The sequence below is a fragment of the Dendrobium catenatum genome, unplaced genomic scaffold (assembly GCF_001605985.2).
Source record: "Dendrobium catenatum unplaced genomic scaffold, ASM160598v2 fragScaff_scaffold_1090, whole genome shotgun sequence".
NCBI classification, from domain to species: Eukaryota; Viridiplantae; Streptophyta; class Magnoliopsida; order Asparagales; family Orchidaceae; genus Dendrobium; species Dendrobium catenatum.
The window spans coordinates 1,435,238-1,455,069 of NW_021319552.1; the positions used below are offsets into that span (position 1 = coordinate 1,435,238).

A 19,832-nucleotide genomic window follows, 5' to 3' on the forward strand; every position below is an offset into this window, starting at 1 on the left:
GATAAACATCGCAAAAAGCAACTGCTCGCAGGAAATCATAAAACAGATAGCGACAAAAGAAGCAAACATGCAAGTCTCAAACTACAGATTACGACAACTACAGTATCCGTTTTTTTTTTTTTTTTTTTTTTTTTTCCCTTTTTTTTTTTTTTTTTTTTGACATTTAAGCCAATTAAGTCAAACTCACATGTAACGCAAACACAGACTCAAACCCAAGACCTCTTAGTTGGAAGCCTAAGCTCTCAACCAACAGGCTATGATGAGTTGTGTATAATATCCGAAATTGAAAGTCGCGTTTATAGCTACAGTAACAGAAATCTCGAGACAAGGTCATAGTTAAGACTTAAGATAACATAAATACAAGCCATGGGTTCAAGGCTATGTTGCCCCGATACAGATACGTCGACACGGAAACGACACGGGACACGTCAATTCTTAAAAATACAGGATACGGATACGGCGCGGATATGACGTTATAATATATAAATCATACATAAAAAATAAGAAAGAAATCAAAACGTAATATTTGAAATGACAAAAAAAATTAAAAACAATATTATTTGTAGCATTGTATCTTACAATATCAAAATAAAAGTAAGCATTAAAAATTTAAATGTCTAGTATAATAAAAAAATAATATAAATTGTCCAGCACACGAAGTTTCAACCATTCAATAGAAGGAATGATAGGATTAGCTTCTTCAGTGATTTGTCTTTGAATTTCTATATCATCTTCAATAAATATCATAGCTTCTAATTCAGGCTCATCAAGTGAAAGATTAGCAATGTCTAATATTCCCATATCCTCAAGAGATTCAAATTCATCTCCAGCAACATCTCATATTCTATTGTCTCCTTTCATATAAGTTGGAGTTTTCCTTGAGAGAAGCCTTGAGAGAGGTCGAAGGTTTGTATGCACATAAACTAAATATTCAGCCCATTATGGAGTAATTTTATTTCTCTTCATTGATTGGATGAACGAGTATGTGCTCCAATTTCTTTCACAACAATATGAAGATGAAACTTAGCCAAGCAATTTTATGACGATTATTTGAAGTAAAGGTGCTGAAGCTCCATGTATAATCCACCACATTTTCGGATCAATTCTTCACCTATCAAGCAATGACTCTTGGTCAGTAAAGTCCTCTTAAATAATCAAAAATTTTAGCAAGCTCAATATTGACATTTCTTCTCAATTCCTCATTTGAAAAATAATGCTTCACACATGTCTCTCTCATATTTGAATTTTCTAAATATTTCTATGGAGAAACTCTTTGATAATCCTCTTGAAGTCATTCTTTAATTGAATATCTTCAAAAAATATTAAAATGAAAAATGTTGAAATTACTAAACAACAAATCGCAAATTAATAATAAAAAAATATTAAAATTTACCTAAGATCTAGTGAGTAAACCAAACAATGTAAAGGTGTATTACTTTTACTCCACATATCTTTTAGAATAACATAAATAATATCTCAGAAGCTTGAGCCTTCATGAAGTGCTTTCTTCTCATGTCTATATATAATTTCTTTTACTTTGGCTAGCATTGAATCCCACATCTCATAAATGAGATGTAAATAAGATTTATCTGTATCAGCTACTCTCAACATTTCATAAATTAGATCTGTGAAATTTATGATGTATTCAATTTCATCCCACCATAAATCATCTAAAAGCTTCTCATTTACATACCTAGCCTTTCCAACATCATCTTCCTTATAACATGACCATTTGTCACTGATTACCATAGCTTGAAGAGCATTTTTTATTTATTTTTTGAATCTTCTCAACATCACAATAACTAAGGCAAATCGAGTTCCAAAAACTACAAGCATCTTCAAATTAGAGAAATCATTAAACATAGATAGTCTCATGGAATGATTCATAATAAAATTCCTAATCACAGCAACATCTTCAGCAATCATTGTAATCCAATGACATTCATTGTAGGTGATTTCGTTTGCCTCAGTATTCTTAGTTGCACAAATATTCTTCAAGGCAAGATTAAATGTATGCACAACACACGGTGTCAAAAAAATATGAGGATGAGCTTGTTCTACAAGTAAACCTGCAGCTCTACAAATAGGTGTATTATCAGTAATGAGATGGATAATATTTGAAGGCCCCACCATCATAATAACTTTTTTGATTAAATTAGAAATAAAAAACTTATCCTTGTACTATCATTCACAGTTTACAACTTCGATAAACATAGGATAACTCTATGTTACAGCCATGAAATTGATAAGTGATCTTCTTTATGGATCTGTCCACCCATCACAAATCAAAGTAACTCATTTTTCCTTCCAAACTCCTTTAGTAGGCTCGAGCAATTTATCAATATTATCTCTCTCTTTGCAACAACTTTATTCTAATGACATTATATCATAGTGGCACGTATCCTGCAAGATTATTATTGTATGTAAAGGTAAATGCATTCTTGTAATATGGATTCCTTGCTAGGTTAAAAGGAAGCCCAGCTGAGTAAAACATTCAAGTCATTTTCTCATTTAGTTGTTTTCTCATTTGTAATTTAAATGTTTTCTTCAGAGCACTATCTACAACATGTCTTATTTTTGGTTCAAATCTCTCCATCCAAAAAAACCCTTTATTTACAATACTGTCATCGCTTCTAATTGAAGAAGATGATGAATGATATAAAACATGGGTGCTTGGAAGTGGAATATTTTTTGGAAGATCTTTTGCACTCATTTCCTCAGCTTCACTGATTTTCCTTTGTAATTCAGCCATTTTTGATGAGGTTATCTTCAGGCATACTTTAATTCCATAAATATTATTCTTCAACAAATAAGCTTTCACTATATAATATGATCATTTGTATGTGAGATTACAATAATTGCATTTGAATGTAATATTACCACCCCCTTCTGTCGTTTTACCTATTTTTGTCACATAACCCCACAGAGGTTTGTTATTTTCAATATCGGTCTCTGATGAACCATCAGCATACCCAATTCCTACACCACTAGAGCCCATTATCATACGAAGGATTGACATAAATTAAACCACATGAATTTGAAACATGAAAAATTTTAAGTAAAAGTGTAGATATGTTGCGAATATGCTGGGGGTCCAAGGGGGTGTGCCTCGGGAACAAATTTTGTTGTAAGAATTATTTTAAAGCTTTCTCTAGCTTCTCGGTGCCGCTTGGTACCATTCGGTACCCCTCTGTACCGAGCAGTAATGAGCGGTACCGAGTTCTGGTACCGAGCGGTCCTGAGTTTTGATACCGAGCCTACGATAAAGAAAACGAAAATGAAGAAAACGAACCTTCACTTAATGAAAAAGACGAACACATGTACGGAAATGAAAAACCTAGCTTGCCGATATGCCACCGCTCCGTCGACGAAGGATGATCCGTCGGCTTTAATGCTCGCGTCGTCAAGCCTCTTCGTCGACGAAGGATGATCATGTCTGCTTCTATGCTCGCGTCGTCGAACCGCTCCTTCGACTATAACGAAGAAGACGAACACTTGTGCGAAAATGAAAAGCCTAGCTCGCCGAAATGTTTAAGCCGCATAAATGAATAGGGACATCGAGCGGATAGCCGAAATGAATAGGACAAATTGCGGCTCTATCTTTTTCATTTTTTTACGCATGTCCGGTCAAATTTAAATAATATTTTAATTGGACACGACAAAGCCGTATCCGACACGTATCTGTGCCGTATCGGAGGCGGAGGCGTATCCGACACGTGTCAGATACAGCATGCCTCATAAATAGGAATATCCGTCCTACATAGGTTCAAGGAAATATCAATAGCAGAACTTGCCCAAATTCTATTACCAATAATGAATCGAATAATAGTTATAAACCTGAAGCCTCATTTGGTAGTTGAACTACTTTCGTAAAATTTTGGTGAGAAACGATTGTTTCGAAAATGTCTTTTACTAACGGAGAAGCAAAAAAGTGAAAATTTTGTCATGTGCCTTTTGATTGGTTGAAAAAATTGAGCGGTAGGTTGATTGGTACAGTACATATTTAAAAAAAAAACATATTTGACTTGAAATGATTAACCAAATTCAACATGAAATAATTACAGTGTGATGTCTATAAAAAACCGCAAAAGCTCTCACGTACAAATGCGCTAAGGCCAGAACACTTGAACTTAGGTTAAGAAACTACTATTTAAGCTTTGGCGTACCTGATCCTCTCACAGTTTTGATAGTTTGCGAATCTCTAAAGCAAACAAAATGCACAAGAGTCTTTCCGTTTGGGTAAACGGCAAAAACACTAGTACCTATTTTCTTGTGGCAAAGCGCACATGTACTATCACCATCAATTTTTACCACTGTGCGGCGATGCTTATATAGCTCCTCTTTTACCTATTCCACAAAATTAATATTAGAATATGATGAATTAACTCAATTGGAAGGTGAAATAAACTAAGGCTTTGTTTGGGACGGCTTTCTTATTATTTTACAAAACAATTTTTTAGTTAAAAATTAAATTTTTATATTCAAAACCTACCTTAGGAAGCAGTAAGAAAGCTATCCCAAACGAATCTTAAATCAAGTGTTTTGCAAAAAAAAAAAAGGCTACGGAACGTAAATAGCTAAAAAAAACATCATTCTATCAAACAAAATGCTAAATTAAGCTATGCGAATTATAGTCCAATTTAGGCAGAAACATGTACCTGTAAATTCTCACTGTATCTCAAACTCTTGATAACACAGTAGTTTCGGCGGCCTTCACTAGACTTCCTTAAGAGAGGCTCAAGGAAAGAACGCAAATTCTAGCAAAAAATAAACAACGTAAATTATTCGAAGAAATGAAAAAAAAAATCATATGATGCATTTGAAAAATGTTGCAAGAATGGATTAATTATATAAATATAATTCAAAAGAGAATTATTTGAAATTAGTTACTTCTAAAATCAAAACCTATATAATTCAAGATATTGCAATAATAGGTAAGACTTGCGCATGCATTTAGAGAAAGTTAAGCGTGTATATATTCTGATGACCAGAGTGATGGATTAATTATTCAAACTAAACAAAATAAAATGAGTAAAACCTCAAAATGGTCCTCCAACTATTAATAAATGTCCAATTTAGTCTCAGAGTTTCACATTGCACCAATTTAGTCCCTCAACTATTAAAAATTGATCCAATTAAATCCCCGAGGCTCTAATATGTGTTAAAGTTAACTCCAAAGCTAAACATAAGAATACTTTAGATGGTACAAGTGTATATGATATTGTATTGCATATATTGCTCTATTTATCATTTAATAAATTATAATATATATTTAATCTACTAAATAATAAGCGTAAATAATTAGTGAAAAGATTTTATTTTTTAAAAGCAAAATTTAAATTGTTTTCTAAATAATTGATAAGCAACCCTATCTTCGTCTCCTTGTGAATGTCGCACATTGCTTGTCATCTCCGTCACTAAATGTCGAAGCGCATCATGATCGATAAGCCTCTCGCATCACCCACAACAGCAAGGCCTCTCGCATCACTCGCGGTCGATCGCAGTAGCACGGCCTTTCGCATCTCGCTCGCAACAGCACGGCCTTTCGCGTCTCGCTCGCAACAGCGTCTCGCTCACAGAACGTCCAAGCACGACGCCTTTCTCACAATTGTAGGTTCTCTCCCTCACACAATTCAGTCTCCAGTTTTGTCTCCATGAAATATAGTGGGAAGGAAAACGATTAGTTAAGAAGTATTTTACTAAAATACCCGCAAAGAAGTGAAATGCTTGCAGCTTCTTCCGTTAATTTAAACGAAAATTTTAATAGAGGGACAAAATTGGATAATTTTTAATAGTTGAGAGACTAAAGTGGGGCAATGCAAACCTTTAAGACTAAATTGGACATTTATCAATATCCGAAGGACTGTTTTGAGGTTTTACTTAGGAAAAAAAAAAAGAATAGAGAATTCCTAAAGCCATATACAACAAAGCTGGGACAAGGCTCATGATAATGATGATGAAGAAAAATAAAGAATTCCATATCATTTAGATGTAGAATTTTAACAACGGTCAAGCCACCTATGTGGTGGACTAAGCACCTAGGAAGGTGAATTGATCAGGAGAACTCAAGAAACCAACATCTGTTCATCTTTCAGATGCTGCATACAAGATATGTGAACCAAAAATAAGACATTACACCAACAAACAAGTCTTTATCCTATTATGTGGGGTCGGCTACATGAATCTTTTTTCTCCATTGTGACCTGTTAAGAATCAAATTCTCATCTAGATCTAATAAAGAAAGGTCATTTCTCATATTTTCTAACCAAGTCTTTTTAGGTCTACCTCTACCTTTCTTAATATAAGTCAAATCTAATGCATCTACTTTCCTAACCGGGTCATCGGAAGGCCGCCATTTTATGTGACCAAACCATCTAAGGAGACTCTTCCTAATCTTATCTTCCACTGGAACTACTTCAACCTTTTCACGTATATGCTCGTTTCATTTCCTGTCTCTAAGAGTAAAGTCACTCATCCACCTGAGCATCCTCATCTCTGCAACACTTAAACTTATTATGCTTCTCTTTTAATGACTAACCAAAAATAAGACATTGATCCAAAAAAATAAACCTGGATTTGATTGTTCCATAATTGATGATTCAAAATTCATAAACCTATAATTTACGACTAGCAACAGTAAAGTACAAGATGAACAAAAAACAAGTAAAAATTCAGCACAGAGAATTTTCTCTCAATGTAAATTCTGCAAAATGATTCTGGCATGCCTATGCATTACAAGATAACTATATGCCCAAACACAGAGATGCAACACGTTTAACTAATTGTCTATTGGGCCTCAGTCGAATTATATGATGGCATGCCCAAGCTATAGTTAGTTGTTCACGGTCTGCAATGAGAAGTGCACATTTATTCAATAAATGTTTCAGCAGTGTAAAATTTCAGCAAAATCATCTACATTCAAAACTGTAACCATACAGCCAAAAGGTTGCAATTAAAAGTCAACAAGATTTTAAGAGGTTGTAGTAAAAAAACATGCATTGGAAACTCAGATCTAGAGTATGTATCGAGTGTCAAAAACAAAATAACATTATAGCTGACCAATCTGAAGCCCAAAATTAGAAGCAAAAAAATTCAACCAATACGCCTTTATGCAGGATCAGTAGTTCATCAAAATAAACAAATTTGGCTTTCAGATACTCATTTTGCTAGAAGAAAGCATGAAGCTCTAGAGGGAATGCAGATTGATCGTCATCCTGATTTGATAAACCCAAAAGTTGGAAGAGTTTGGGTGTCAAACATCAAATTTCGAGCCATTTGATGTACAATCAAGATATCCTCTATACATATACAATCAAGATATCCTCTATACATTCTCAAGTTACACTTGCAAAGGCAAAATGTGTTAAATACTTTAATCATCCCTATAGATTAGTTTCTCAATATGAATTTTATACTGGACCATGCTTAAAAGTAATTGCTAAACGCAGATTTAGGACTAATCTGAAATTACTTTTATCAGACAATTTATGAGGTTGCATATTATATACCTGAAGCTTTGTGTCTCTCGGTAATAACTTAAGGGCCTGAGCACCATTGATCTTGTCCCATCTCTGGCTCAACAAATCCAATGCCTCGTTCAACATTATAGGACCACCTTCTTCATTTGCTTCTTCCCCATCCACATCACTACGTCCACTATCAGTACTGCTTGGGCTTATGCGCATATCTTCGGCTCCCTCAATTTCAGCAATCTTTTTTGTAACTCGGCCCCCTTTACCTTTAGTTATTTTTTGAAAGCTAGATTTTTGTAGAGGTACTGGGTAAGTTTTTTGCTCGAATTCTTTGATTGACCTCTGTGGATTAAGGTAAATTTGCAGCAGAGTAAGATATATGTTGGAATTAAACTTTGAAGGCTGTTGCGGTCCCATCTCATAGACACGATCACAGTATGTGAGTGCCTGGTCAGGTAAGTAAAGCTGCAAGGATGCAGGATAGTAAGCCAATATTAGGCTAAATTTTAAACTTCTAAAAGTGTCCTACTCAAAAATAGAGGCCAACAAGAACATTTAGATAGAGCACAAGATACTAAACACCACAGAGATACCGATCTAAGAGTTTTTCCATGAAAAAAATCCATTTTCTCCAGAATATATTTTAGAAAACACTCTTTAAAACATCCTGATTTACAATCTCAAAGGAGTAGGAGTAAATCACCTTATGAATATATAGAGACAAAGCAAGCTGGTGTTGATTGATCTTGCCAAGTAAAACGGCACGCTCCTCATAGAGAGCATCAGATGGAAGGCGTTTCAAAAGAGCGTCTGTGTTATAAGAAGGCATGCTATCTAACAATGACAACAACTTTGTCCGTGTGGATGAGTAGATCTTCTCGTCCCAGTTATGCTTCTCTTTCAGATCCTTGTACCAGTCTATGACTTCTGAAAGGTATATTTGAACCTGACCAATTGAACTGCTCAACTAATTTGGAGTTAACTTGTAAAGTATAAAATGAAGATAACGAAATTTCTTACCAGTTCACTCTGCAGGTTTGTGTTGATGCCATTTCCACTCATTGAAAGCATAAGCTCCAAGTAGGTAGATTGCAGGTTCGGTGCGTGCTTCTTTAAGTATGAATTGACCAAATCAGCAGGAACATTTCCCCAGAGAAAAAGCTCCATAGTCTCCGTTGGACATTTTTCTAGGACAAGTGTAGAGTATTCCAAAACAAGCATTGGGTCGGTTGTACAAAGAGGCTGCCAAAATGAAATAGACCAGTCATGAAAGATGTACAAAGCTATATGACCATGATGAAAATTGATCATCATTAAGACAAAAAATTTCCAAATATTTTGAGGTAACAAAAAAACTGGTCATTCATACTATTGAATCCATCAGCCAAAAAATAGATATTTTAGTTACCTGGTATTTTAAAACCACAAGTTGGGCATATTTCATCCGGCATGATTACTACGAAGTATTCTAAAGTATTTCAAGAAAGTTAAATCATCCGTTTTAGCTTATCAAAAGTAGACTGCTTGTGGTACGCATTCCTCTGATATCTATATACAAGTAGGCACGCAGAAATGCATAAAAAGTTATGTACGGTATGGATGAACATTTAAATACAAGTACTCTCTGCTTTATTATTTGTACTCAGGAATGCAAGCATTAAATCAAATATGCAAAATCATCTGGGAAATGAAACTGTAGTACATAGAAATCAAGCACTCAATGGAAGTAAAAATAAACAAGATACATTCATAATCAGTTATTCAACCTGTAGATATCACAATAGCTTAGTAAAACAAAATAAAAAAGATAAATCAAAAGAAAAAGAAAAAAAAGTCAAATATGTCTTACAATAACTGAAATAATAAAACAAATAGCTCCAACCAAAATGGACTGTGGTTTTTTTTTTACTATGCACTACAAGGCAAGTTGGATAACTTGAAGTTTGTTTCCTGTAACAAATCAGCGCTCCCTCTCTCCCAAAAGGTTCTCAAAGTTAGAGAGGACTATTTGTATGATCACATGCATATCTAGCTCGGTTGCAATCAGAAAGTTTATTGAAGATGGTAGCATTCATCAATAGCAGTGGCAGATACAGAGTTGGTCGGATTTAAGACTGTTTTTGGAACTTAATTCTTCTTCTATATAAATTAAATAATTAATATTTGAGATGCATGCTTGATGTCAAGATTTGTGCTCAATTAGATATGTATGTTCATGACCTCAAGAAAACCTTGATCATTGAATGTTACTATTTTCCACCATCAGAACTTGATATGGTGGCCTTCCTCTGTAGACCACTCTAGATGATTTATTTTGGTTACATGATCAAGGTCTCTTCATATGTTCATCAACTCCAAGGGTAGACAGGGATGAAACAATAAGCTTCAGCGACCTACACTGCAGGTAGTTTCAAGTCCGCAACTAGTTATCTGTCTAGCCTAAAGGTATAAGTTATCAGCAACAATACTTTTAGATGGTTTCCTCGCTCTTAATTTTGAAGATCGTCTAAGAAAAGATAGATTGGGCACATCTTGCATTTTTCTAGGTCCATCGGGTGATGCAGAAGTCCCAGAACATCAATGAATAATGTGCAAGAAAACCCTAATCCACATCACCCTAATGAGGTTGAATGAAGGAAACTATATGGTCTTGTCATCAGCAGTGTTAAGAAACAAAATATTCAACCAGACAAAAACAAGATTAATCCTTAAATGATTGGAGTTGGAAGACCAAAAATGGAATATAGATGTTAAGATTAATCATTCTAAAGTAAATGATACACAATATAAGACGTGCTTTACAGAAAACAACATTGTTATGTCATGAGTTATAAATTCACATGAGTTGTGAAGTAAAAAGCATGATTCTCAGCATGAAAAGTCAAGAAATGCAAGCAATGTTAGAAAATATTGTAGAGGAAAAAAAAAAGGATTTCAACTTATTTTAAGTAACAGAGGAAGTTCATGAGTTAAAACATGGAGATTAGTCAGTAACTAGCAATTTTGGGTCTCTAAGAAAATGATAGTTATAATTTCATGTAGGAATAGCGATGAGGACATCGTCAATGATTTCGACACGTGCACCACCAGAGATCGATGGCCACGATCAGGAGTTTATATTTTGAGTCATTTTATGTAGTAGTTTATTTTTATTTTTCAGTTTTACTGTTTTACCCTTATGGATGGTCATTTGATATTGTAGCCCCGAGGGCATTTATGTCTTTTAGTTTTAGTTTCATTTTGGCCTATTTATAGGAGGCCTCATGCATTGTATGAGGATGATTATTAATGAATGAAAATTTCTTTCTTTTGTTGATCTCTTTGCGAGTTCATGAAATTTCCCAAGATCTCTTTGTGAGTTCTTGAAGAGATAGTATTGTGGATCTCTTTGTGAGTTCTTGTGGAAGTGGTGTTCAAGGTTTGTAGTTTGATCAATTTCTTTTCCCTACACCAATCCCTTCTTCCCCTACTTAGCCAAAAATTCCCCTCCTCCCCAAAATTTCCCACCCCACCCGCTCCACCGCCGGCCTCCCTTGGCCGGTCCAGCCACCTTCGGCCCTCCCAGCTGCTTGCCGCCAGCCGCCGGGTCCAAGCCCCACTCGTGGCCACCCTCCTTGCCGCCAGCCCCCTATTGGCCCTCTTCCTTTTCAAATTTCAAATTCTCCTTTCTTAATTTGCTTTCCTAATTAGGCTTTGTCTGTTTAGGAAAGACATTTAAAGGAGTTACAACCTATTTGAAATTCAAACTATCTCCCCTCTCATTCTAATTCAAATTTGGAAGTTATTTTAAATTCAATCAATTCTGAAATTAAAAATCAGATTTGAATAGAATTACTTAACTCCTTGTCGCCCCCACATGCTTTACTCCAAACCCCTCTCTCTCCTCCCCATATGGTCGGCCACCCCTCCTCTTTTCTCTCTCCCTAAATTAAATTAAAAGCTCCACAGAATCAGCCCCTAATTATCTCCACAATTAACGCCCTTAGTCATTATTGGATTAATTTGAATTTTCAAATTAATCTCCCTCCAAAACCACTTGAAGCTGAAATTGATGTGAAACATATGCATAGAAACAATAACTGCTTGGGGATTTGAATATAAGATTATTAAAATTTTGCTAGTTATAGAATTAATGCTTACCCAAGTTATGTTTCAGAATTATCAAGTCGAAATTATGTAAGGCATGTAGTTACAACTAGATTAACGAGACAATATCAAATTGACAACATATAAATAGAGAGTAATGTTATGGCGAGAAACAATAATCCACGGTTAACAAATAGAACTCTTCACCTTATGTCCCTCACTCACGCTCTTAACGGTGGAGCTTTAACGGAGGAAGATTGAGAGCAAACCGAGCGATGCCACTAGGAGACAAATGGCGCCCAAAGTATAGTCCGTTGGAGAAGTAGCCGGAGGCGGGTAATCCACGGGATGACTAGTGAGCCTCCAAGGTCCGAGAAGAATAAAATCCGTGGTCGATCTCAGGATCGGCCATGCACCGATGACGATGAGGTTGGGAGAGGAGGTCGTCTTCTTCTCTTGGCTTCAAGTTTCATGAGCAACCAAAAGTTTTCCCAAGAGTGGGGATGCAAGGGAGGGGGAGCGACCAAAGTAGGGAGAAGGGGAAGGGGCGGCTTGAATGAGGAGCTTGGATTAGGCTAGGAGAGGAAATCTTAAAATAATTTCAGATTTCCTTAATTTGAGTTGGGCTCTCATAATTTCAATTTTTGAAATTTGAAACTTAGACGTTAGGAGGGAAAGTGGGAATTAATAGGGCTTAATTTGGAGCCTTCACTTAAGCTCCTAATTAAGGAAGGGAGGCAATGGGTGGCCGGCCATAGAGAGAGGGAAGAGGAAGTTTTGGAAATTCTAAAATTAATTCAGATCTAAGTGGTTTCGGAGGAATTTAATTTAAATTTTGAATTCAAATTAGGAGGGATTGAGAGCTTTGATGGGAATTAATGGCAAAGCTATCAATGAGTGGCCGGCGGCATTGAGGGAGAGGGAGAGGGGTTAGGGGGAGACTAATTGCTTTCGAAATAAGTTGAGATCAAATAGGAGGGAAATTAATAATTCCCCTCTAAATGAAACTTGGATTGGATTAAAATTTGAAATCTTTCCTTATTTGGAATTTTACAAATATGGAAAGTTTTTGAATTTCAAATTTACTAACTCCTCCCTTTATTGCAAGAATCAAATTAGAGAGTCATTATGACAATTAAAATCATCATAATGAATTTGGAGGAAGATGGGGCCGGCAGTCAAGAGGAAGGAGGAGAGGGCGTCGGGTGAGGGGAAGGGGAAGGGCTTTGCTGTCGGTGGGAGCTTGAGGTGGTGGCAGGGGAATGGGGGCCAGTAGCTGGCCGGTCAGTTGGTGGCCGGTTTGTGGGAGCCGATGGCAAGGGGAGAAGGGAAGAAGTGGTGGAAGATGATATGAACCAAGAGCTCTCACAAAGAGGGCTGTTGGGTACTTCGATTGAGCCTCTCCTAGGCTTCCTCACTTGAGAACTCACAAAGAGAACTCTAGAACTCACAAAGAGATCCAAAACCAAAGTTGAAATTTCATATCAATATTCATCCCCTAATACAATGCATGAGGCCTCCTATAAATAGGCCAAAATGAAACAAAAACTAAAAGACATAAATGCCCTCGAGGTTACAATATCACATGACCACCCATAAGGGTAAAACAGTAAAAACTGAAAAATAAAATAAACTACTACATAAAATGACTCAAAATATAAACTCTTGATCGAGGCCATCGATCTCCAGCATCTCCGATGGTACACGTGTAGAAATTGCTGACGATGTCCTCATCTGGCTCATCATTCTCCCCAGGTGGGAGAAAACTCGACCCCGTTGAGTAATCATCTATGGAGCTCTCGTACCACTCTAGTAAGTCGGGGTCCACTCGCTGCAGCTCGTCACGATCAACTCAATTTTGGGAGTTGAGTTAGGCTGGGGTTCTCACCAGGTGGGTTCACACAAGGCTCATTATTTAGTGGAAATGGAGGGTTACACTCTGGACCCTCGAAGGCTACAAGATCTTCGATGTTAACATATGATTAATGTTAAAACCATCAGGAAAGTCAGACACATAAGCATTATTATTTATTTTGCTGTTATTTGAAAGGTCCAGTGCTTCTAGCATATAACCTTTTTTTAACGGTCCCTTGTGGGAACCGCTCCGGACAGATCCGAACCATTACAAAATCTCTAATATCAAATTCTTTGAACCGTCTCTTGAGATCGGCAATAAGTTTATAATTGGCATTGCTTTGGTTAATCTTTTTATTAATATCCTTATGCAATTCTTGAAGATGAGATGCAAATGTGGATGAAAAGAACCGGCATGCAAAAAGAATGACAAGAATAGAGAGCTCACACAAAAGATTTTAAACAGAAATAATTTCGACAAGAACTGGCACACAAACACACATAAATGGAAAAAAGGTGGAAGAGTCATGACAATGAGGGGATCTACGTGTTCAGGTCTAAGGGAACTGGTGTAGGGGGAGCAATGAAGACATCATTCGCTACCAGGGCATTTCTATAGGAAGTTTCAGTTAGAGTCGTGGGTAGTCTCCTAGTAGTAGTAGTGCAATTGAGCAAAATCATCCAACTAGGAGAGAGATGGTCCTTAATAGGGTAGGACGAGAATATAAGGGGCAAAATGAATGAATCAGGAACAAGATAAGAAGATGGGTCCTGACTCACATCCATAAAGGGATAGCCCAAAGAGTCGCCAGTAGGTATGGGACTCCCAAGATGGATTTGAGTGTCTAGAACAAAAGTGGGCACAACAGTTGGAAAGATGTCAAGAGAGTATGGGCTAACACTGTCTCTAACACTAAGGTTGGTACGAAGAATGGAGATATAAGTCCAATCAAGAAAGACACACTCGCTCAAACGTAAATCTAGAGGAGCAACTCCTAAAACAGACTCCAATAAAACAAGAGGAGGTTCATTGTTCAAATTAGGTTCAGAAACTATCAGACTCAAATTACTGTCTTCCAAATTCATACTAATATTCTTAATAGGATCAGGTATGGTCATAACTCTAAGATCAATGGGTTCCAGCTTAATCAAATCAGGGTTTAACTCAGGTGGTAAATTCAATTGACTCACTTCCAACTCGAGATTATCCACGTTGCCATCAAAATTATCCAAGATTGAATCAGAATTACTCAGAATCTTCTCAATAGGGGGTATGATTAAGTCATAAACTTTCAAATTTAATTTCGTGGTGTTCACAGCCAGATCAGCTCCTTTCGAGGTCAAGTTAATATCATCCAGGCAAACCTTATCCAAAAAGTAATCTTCGAGGAGACTAGGACCATGGTGGGCTAAGGTGTCGCCGTTTAAAGGTTCCAACTTTCCTATCTCAGGGTTTAAGTCATGCCGGGAGTCTGACATAATCACTTCAGTTTCATCCTCAAAGAAGTCCTCATTATCATTAGTATCTACGAAATGGATGTATTCAGTCTCAGGTTCAGTAAACTTCTTCTTTTGAATGCAATTATTTATTAAAATCACACTTGCAGGGTAAAGGGCTGGGGAGGCTAAAGGTTGACTGGGATGGCTAGGAGTCGGTCCAGGTGGGGAGTCATATGAGATTGATCCAACAGAAGACCCAATAGAGGTTCGGCCACCAAGGTTAGGTGAAGACCTACAGGGTGGGGCAGCAACCCTGATGTTAGTAATGGGTGGGTGGTCTTGACCACAGTAATGTCCACGGGTTGTTCCAACAAAAGAGGTAGGGTGGTGCTTGTGAAGACGGTCAGTAGGGGTAGGGGTCTTGAAAGTGTTACACCCAAAGGTTTGATGAACAGGGGGTGACCTAAGCTTAAAATCAGTTGGTTGGTCGCATGTAGAGGGTCGGTATTTTAAATTAATTTCTCGCCTCATGTCTTTCCAGTTAGTAGTAGGGTACTCACCGCGGGACTCTTTATGGTCTTCCAGTCTCATCCAATCTCATCCAAAATTGAAGAGCCTGACCTTTTAGATGAGACTTAGCGATGCTAACCTGGTGGGACTCAGGGATATGATGTAATTCAAAATAGTCATCTAATTTTCTAGCCCATTCCCTAAAGTAGTAAGGGTCCAAGGAACCATCGAAGGTGGGTAGACTGTAAGGTGACTCTAAGTGAGGTCGTTGTTGCTTAAACTCAGGTCTATGTTGAAAAGCAGAATGGGGCATCTTCCGACTAGCATGATTGACCAATTGAGGCATGTACTTAGAGTGGGGAGAGTCAACATGTTCCTCCTTTGTGGTTTTAGTTAGAGAGCCTACAAGACTAACTAGGTCATCTAACTTCTTTTGAAATCTTATCGGGTCCATTGGGAAAGCACTTGGAAACACTTAGGGATGAATCTAGATAGGGGACAACTCCTAAAGCGAAGCTAGACTCTCCAAATTGTCACTAGAAGGTGCACTAAAGATGTGGACAGCAAACCCCATTAGTGGATAAAATAGTCTAGGTGACTAGGAAGGGTACCGGGTCAAGGGCAGCACCTAAATGCTAAGGAAATATGCTCCTAAAGCTTCTAAATGATGTTGAAATGAACAAGACAGCAAACTACAGCAAAGATCTAAGTTGTCTAAGTGTTTTGGAGGGCTTCTAGAGTGTGGACAGAACTTAAACACAAGCTTAGACTCACCACTTAAACACAAGCTTAGACTCACCACTTAAACACAAGCTTAGACTCACCTAAATGCCACTAATTGGTGCTGGAAAAAACTGGGCCAGCAAGCTAAAATGTTTGTCTAAGCAACCTAAGCAATTAGGGATGTTGTTGTGGGAAGGACAGCACTTAGACAATGAAGTAGACTTGCTTAAAGTGATGAAAACGATGCAGAAATTTAGAGGGCAGCAAGCAAAAACAGTGAAAAAAAATTACTATGCGATGGTATGCATGCAAACAAGCTTAAGAAAAGGTTAATCTATACTCCTAGGAACTTCTAGCACATGTAATGCATGCTAGCCATGCTCTGATACCAAATATGATGTGAAACATATGCATGGAAACAAGAACTGCTTGGGGATTTGAATATAAGATTATTAAAATTTTGCTAGTTATAGAATTAATGCTTACCCAAGTTAGGTTTCAGAATTATCAAGTCGAAATTATGTAAGGCATGTGGTTACAACTAGATTAACGAGACAATATCAAATTGACAACATATAAATAGAGAGTAATGTTATGGCGAGAAACAATAAACCATGGTTAACAAATAGAACTCTTTACCTTGGGTCCCTCACTCACGCTCTTGACGGTGGAGCTTTAACGGAGGAAGATTAAGAGCAAACCGAGCGATGCCACTAGGAGACAAATGGCGCCCAAAGTATAGTCCGTTGGAGAAGTAACCGGAGGCGGGTAATCCACGGGATGACTAATGAGCCTCCAACGTCCGGGAAGAATAAAATCCGTGGTCGATCTTAGGATCGGCCATGCACCGATGACGATGAGGTTGGGAGAGGAGGTCATCTTCTTCTCTTGGCTTCAAGTTTCATGAGCAACTAAGTTTTCTCAAGAGTGGGGATGCAAGGGAGAGGGAGCGGCAAAAGTAGGGAGAAGGGGAAGGGGCGGCTTGAATGAGGAGCTTGGATTAGGCTAGGAGAGGAAATCTGAAATTAATTTCAGATTTCCTTAATTTGAGTTGGGCTCTCATAATTTCAATTTTTGAAATTTGAAACTTAGACGTTAGGAGGGAAAGTGGGAATTAATAGGGCTTAATTTGGAGCCTTGACTTAAGCTCCTAATTAAGGAAGGGAGGCAATCCATAGAGAGAGGGAAGAGGAAGTTTTGGAAATTCTGAAATTAATTCAGATGTAAGTGGTTTCGGAGGAATTTAATTTGAATTTTGAATTCAAATTGAGGGATTGGGAGCTTCAAAGGGAATTAATGGCAAAGCCATCAATGAGTGGTCGGCGGCATTGAGGGAGAGGGAGAGGGAGAGGAGTTAGGGGGAGACTAATTGCTTTCGAAATAAGTTGAGATCAAATAGGAGGGAAATTAATAATTCCCCTCTAAATGAAACTTGGATTGGATTCAAATTTGAAATCTTTCCTTATTTGGAATTTTGCAAATATGAAAAGTTTTTTAATTTCAAATTTACTAACTCTTCCCTTGATTGCAAGAATCAAATTAGGGAGTCATTATGACGATTAAAATCATCATAATGAATTTGGGGGAAGATGGGGCCAGCGGTCAAGAGGAAGGAGGAGAGGGCGTCAGGTGAGGGGAAGGGGAAGGGCTTGGCTGTCGGTGGGAGCTTGAGGTGGTGGCAGGGGAATGGGGGCCGGTAGCTGGCCAGTTAGTTGGTGGCCGGTTTGTGGGAACCGGCGGCAAGGGGAGAAGGGAAGAAGTGGTGGAAGATGATAGGAACCAAGAGCTCTCACAAAGAGGGCTGTTGGATACTTTGATTGAGCCTCTCCTAGGCTTCCTCATTTGAGAACTCACAAAGAGAACTCTAGAACTCACAAAGAGATCCAAAACCAAAGTTGAAATTTCATATCAATATTCATCCCCTAATACAATGCATAAGGCCTCCTATAAATAAGCCAAAATGAAACAAAAACTAAAAGAAATAAATGCCATCGGGATTACAATATCACATGACCACCCATAAGGGTAAAACAGTAAAAACTGAAAAATAAAATAAACTACTACATAAAATGACTCAAAATATAAACTCTTGATCGAGGCCGTCGATCTCCGGCGTCTCCGATGGTACATGTGTTGAAATTGCTGACGATGTCCTCATCAGAAATTAATTTTAGTTTCTAAATTCCTCCCTCTCCCCCTAGCTCACGGCTAAGCCCTCCTTTCTCCAAACCGCCACCTCCACTTTTCTCCTCCCATCATTGCTTGGTCGAGTTCCACCAAGAGAAGATTCTCCTACCGCCAAATACATCCACACCGCAAGGACATCTCATAGTCATGAATGGCCGATCTGGAGAGTGATTACGACATTGCATACGATCATCAAGGCGACATTGACGTCATCCGATCGCCGTTCTTTGACGTTGGATTCGGCTTCGACCGCACCTTTGAGGATTACTTGAATTGGATTCTTCCCCACCTTGTGGACATCCTCGACGAGCAACTTCCAGCGGACAAATGGATCATCAACGGCAGAACACCTTCTTCTCCAAATCTGACTTCCTCCCCGGCGGCTAGCCCCCTCGACATTACTTGTCTAATATTGGCATCGTTGAGTTTGTGCACCATCCTCTTCCGCTAACCGAGTGAATCCAAGAGTGAAAGAAAGGGACTTCGTGGTGAAGGATCTATATCTTAAGCCTTGGATTTTTGTTAAGAGCCATTTGCTTTATTACTTATTGGATTAATTTTGTTTGTTTCATGTTGCTTCTAAATGTAATTGATTGACGTTGCTTAGTTCTTCCATGGAAATTTCTTGCGATCTATCTTGAAAGCATTTGTTTAAAATTAGCAACGCAAGTTCACAAGCCAATGCAAACACCTGATAGATGCACTAATACTTCTCCTCAAAGAGTGCGATGCAGTGTCCAAAAGTAACGTCCGAGGTGCCGGACATGGCCGATAAGACCAACCTCCTCCGACATGTGTCGAACACATCGAGAAACGCAGAGATTGGTACCGATATTAAAAATATTAGAATAAACAAAAAATATGGATACGTGTGTCCGAACAATGTCCAAAACGGCCCATGATCTAGAATATTTTTATGAATTTTTTTAAATATAATTTGTATTCAGTATTCAATAATCTCAACTTTAACTTAATTCCCATACAAGATATAAAAAATCTAATATCTTATTTCCCATCCACAAAACAAATCAATCGCCCGCACTAATTACCTCATTCATTACGAATATTCACCATTTTCCTTCTCTTTTGTGTGTTTAAAAACTTTGATGTTCCCTATAACAATATCCGAGTGTCATACTTCCACACATCGAAATATCGCTCTGAACGCGTCATTACAGACGATCAACATTTCAAATGAGTTCCTCCATATCAATCTACTGACATTGTTCTTTACATTGATGTCATTCGATATGTAGGGGGCAATTTGCTCCACCCGCCAACAACTTCTCATCTTTGTCCACACCTTCTCAACACTCTTTGACATTCATAGACACTCTCAATCCAATTGATTAACCAGCAACTCCATATACAATGGGAACCACGATTATTACGTATGACCTGACGTAGAGCTATAACGTTCGGAAACGCCTCATATTATCCGCGCAATTAACTATAGTCACGCCACGTGCTACCTTAGCGTAAAGCTATGTAATCCAAGGTGCATGGCGTTGGAATCTCCAGAGACTTGACCAGTAGGCCAGGATATCCTTGCAGTTAATC

General features: G+C 37.8%; 1 protein-coding gene across 1 annotated transcript in view; it reads right to left on the minus strand.

Moving 5' to 3' along the window:
- Positions 1 to 4,005: 4,005 nt before the first annotated feature.
- LOC110111236 (vacuolar sorting protein 39) overlaps positions 4,006 to 19,832 on the minus strand; it is a 51,115-nt gene continuing 35,288 nt past the window's right edge. Inside the window, exons 7-11 of the mRNA XM_028698485.1 lie at positions 8,493 to 8,714; positions 8,176 to 8,418; positions 7,509 to 7,937; positions 4,659 to 4,757; positions 4,006 to 4,347 (exon numbers count right to left, since the gene is read on the minus strand). Coding sequence (XP_028554318.1) covers positions 4,147 to 4,347; positions 4,659 to 4,757; positions 7,509 to 7,937; positions 8,176 to 8,418; positions 8,493 to 8,714 — 1,194 coding nt within the window. The 3' untranslated portion in view covers positions 4,006 to 4,146. The remainder of the gene's footprint in view (positions 4,348 to 4,658; positions 4,758 to 7,508; positions 7,938 to 8,175; positions 8,419 to 8,492; positions 8,715 to 19,832) is intronic.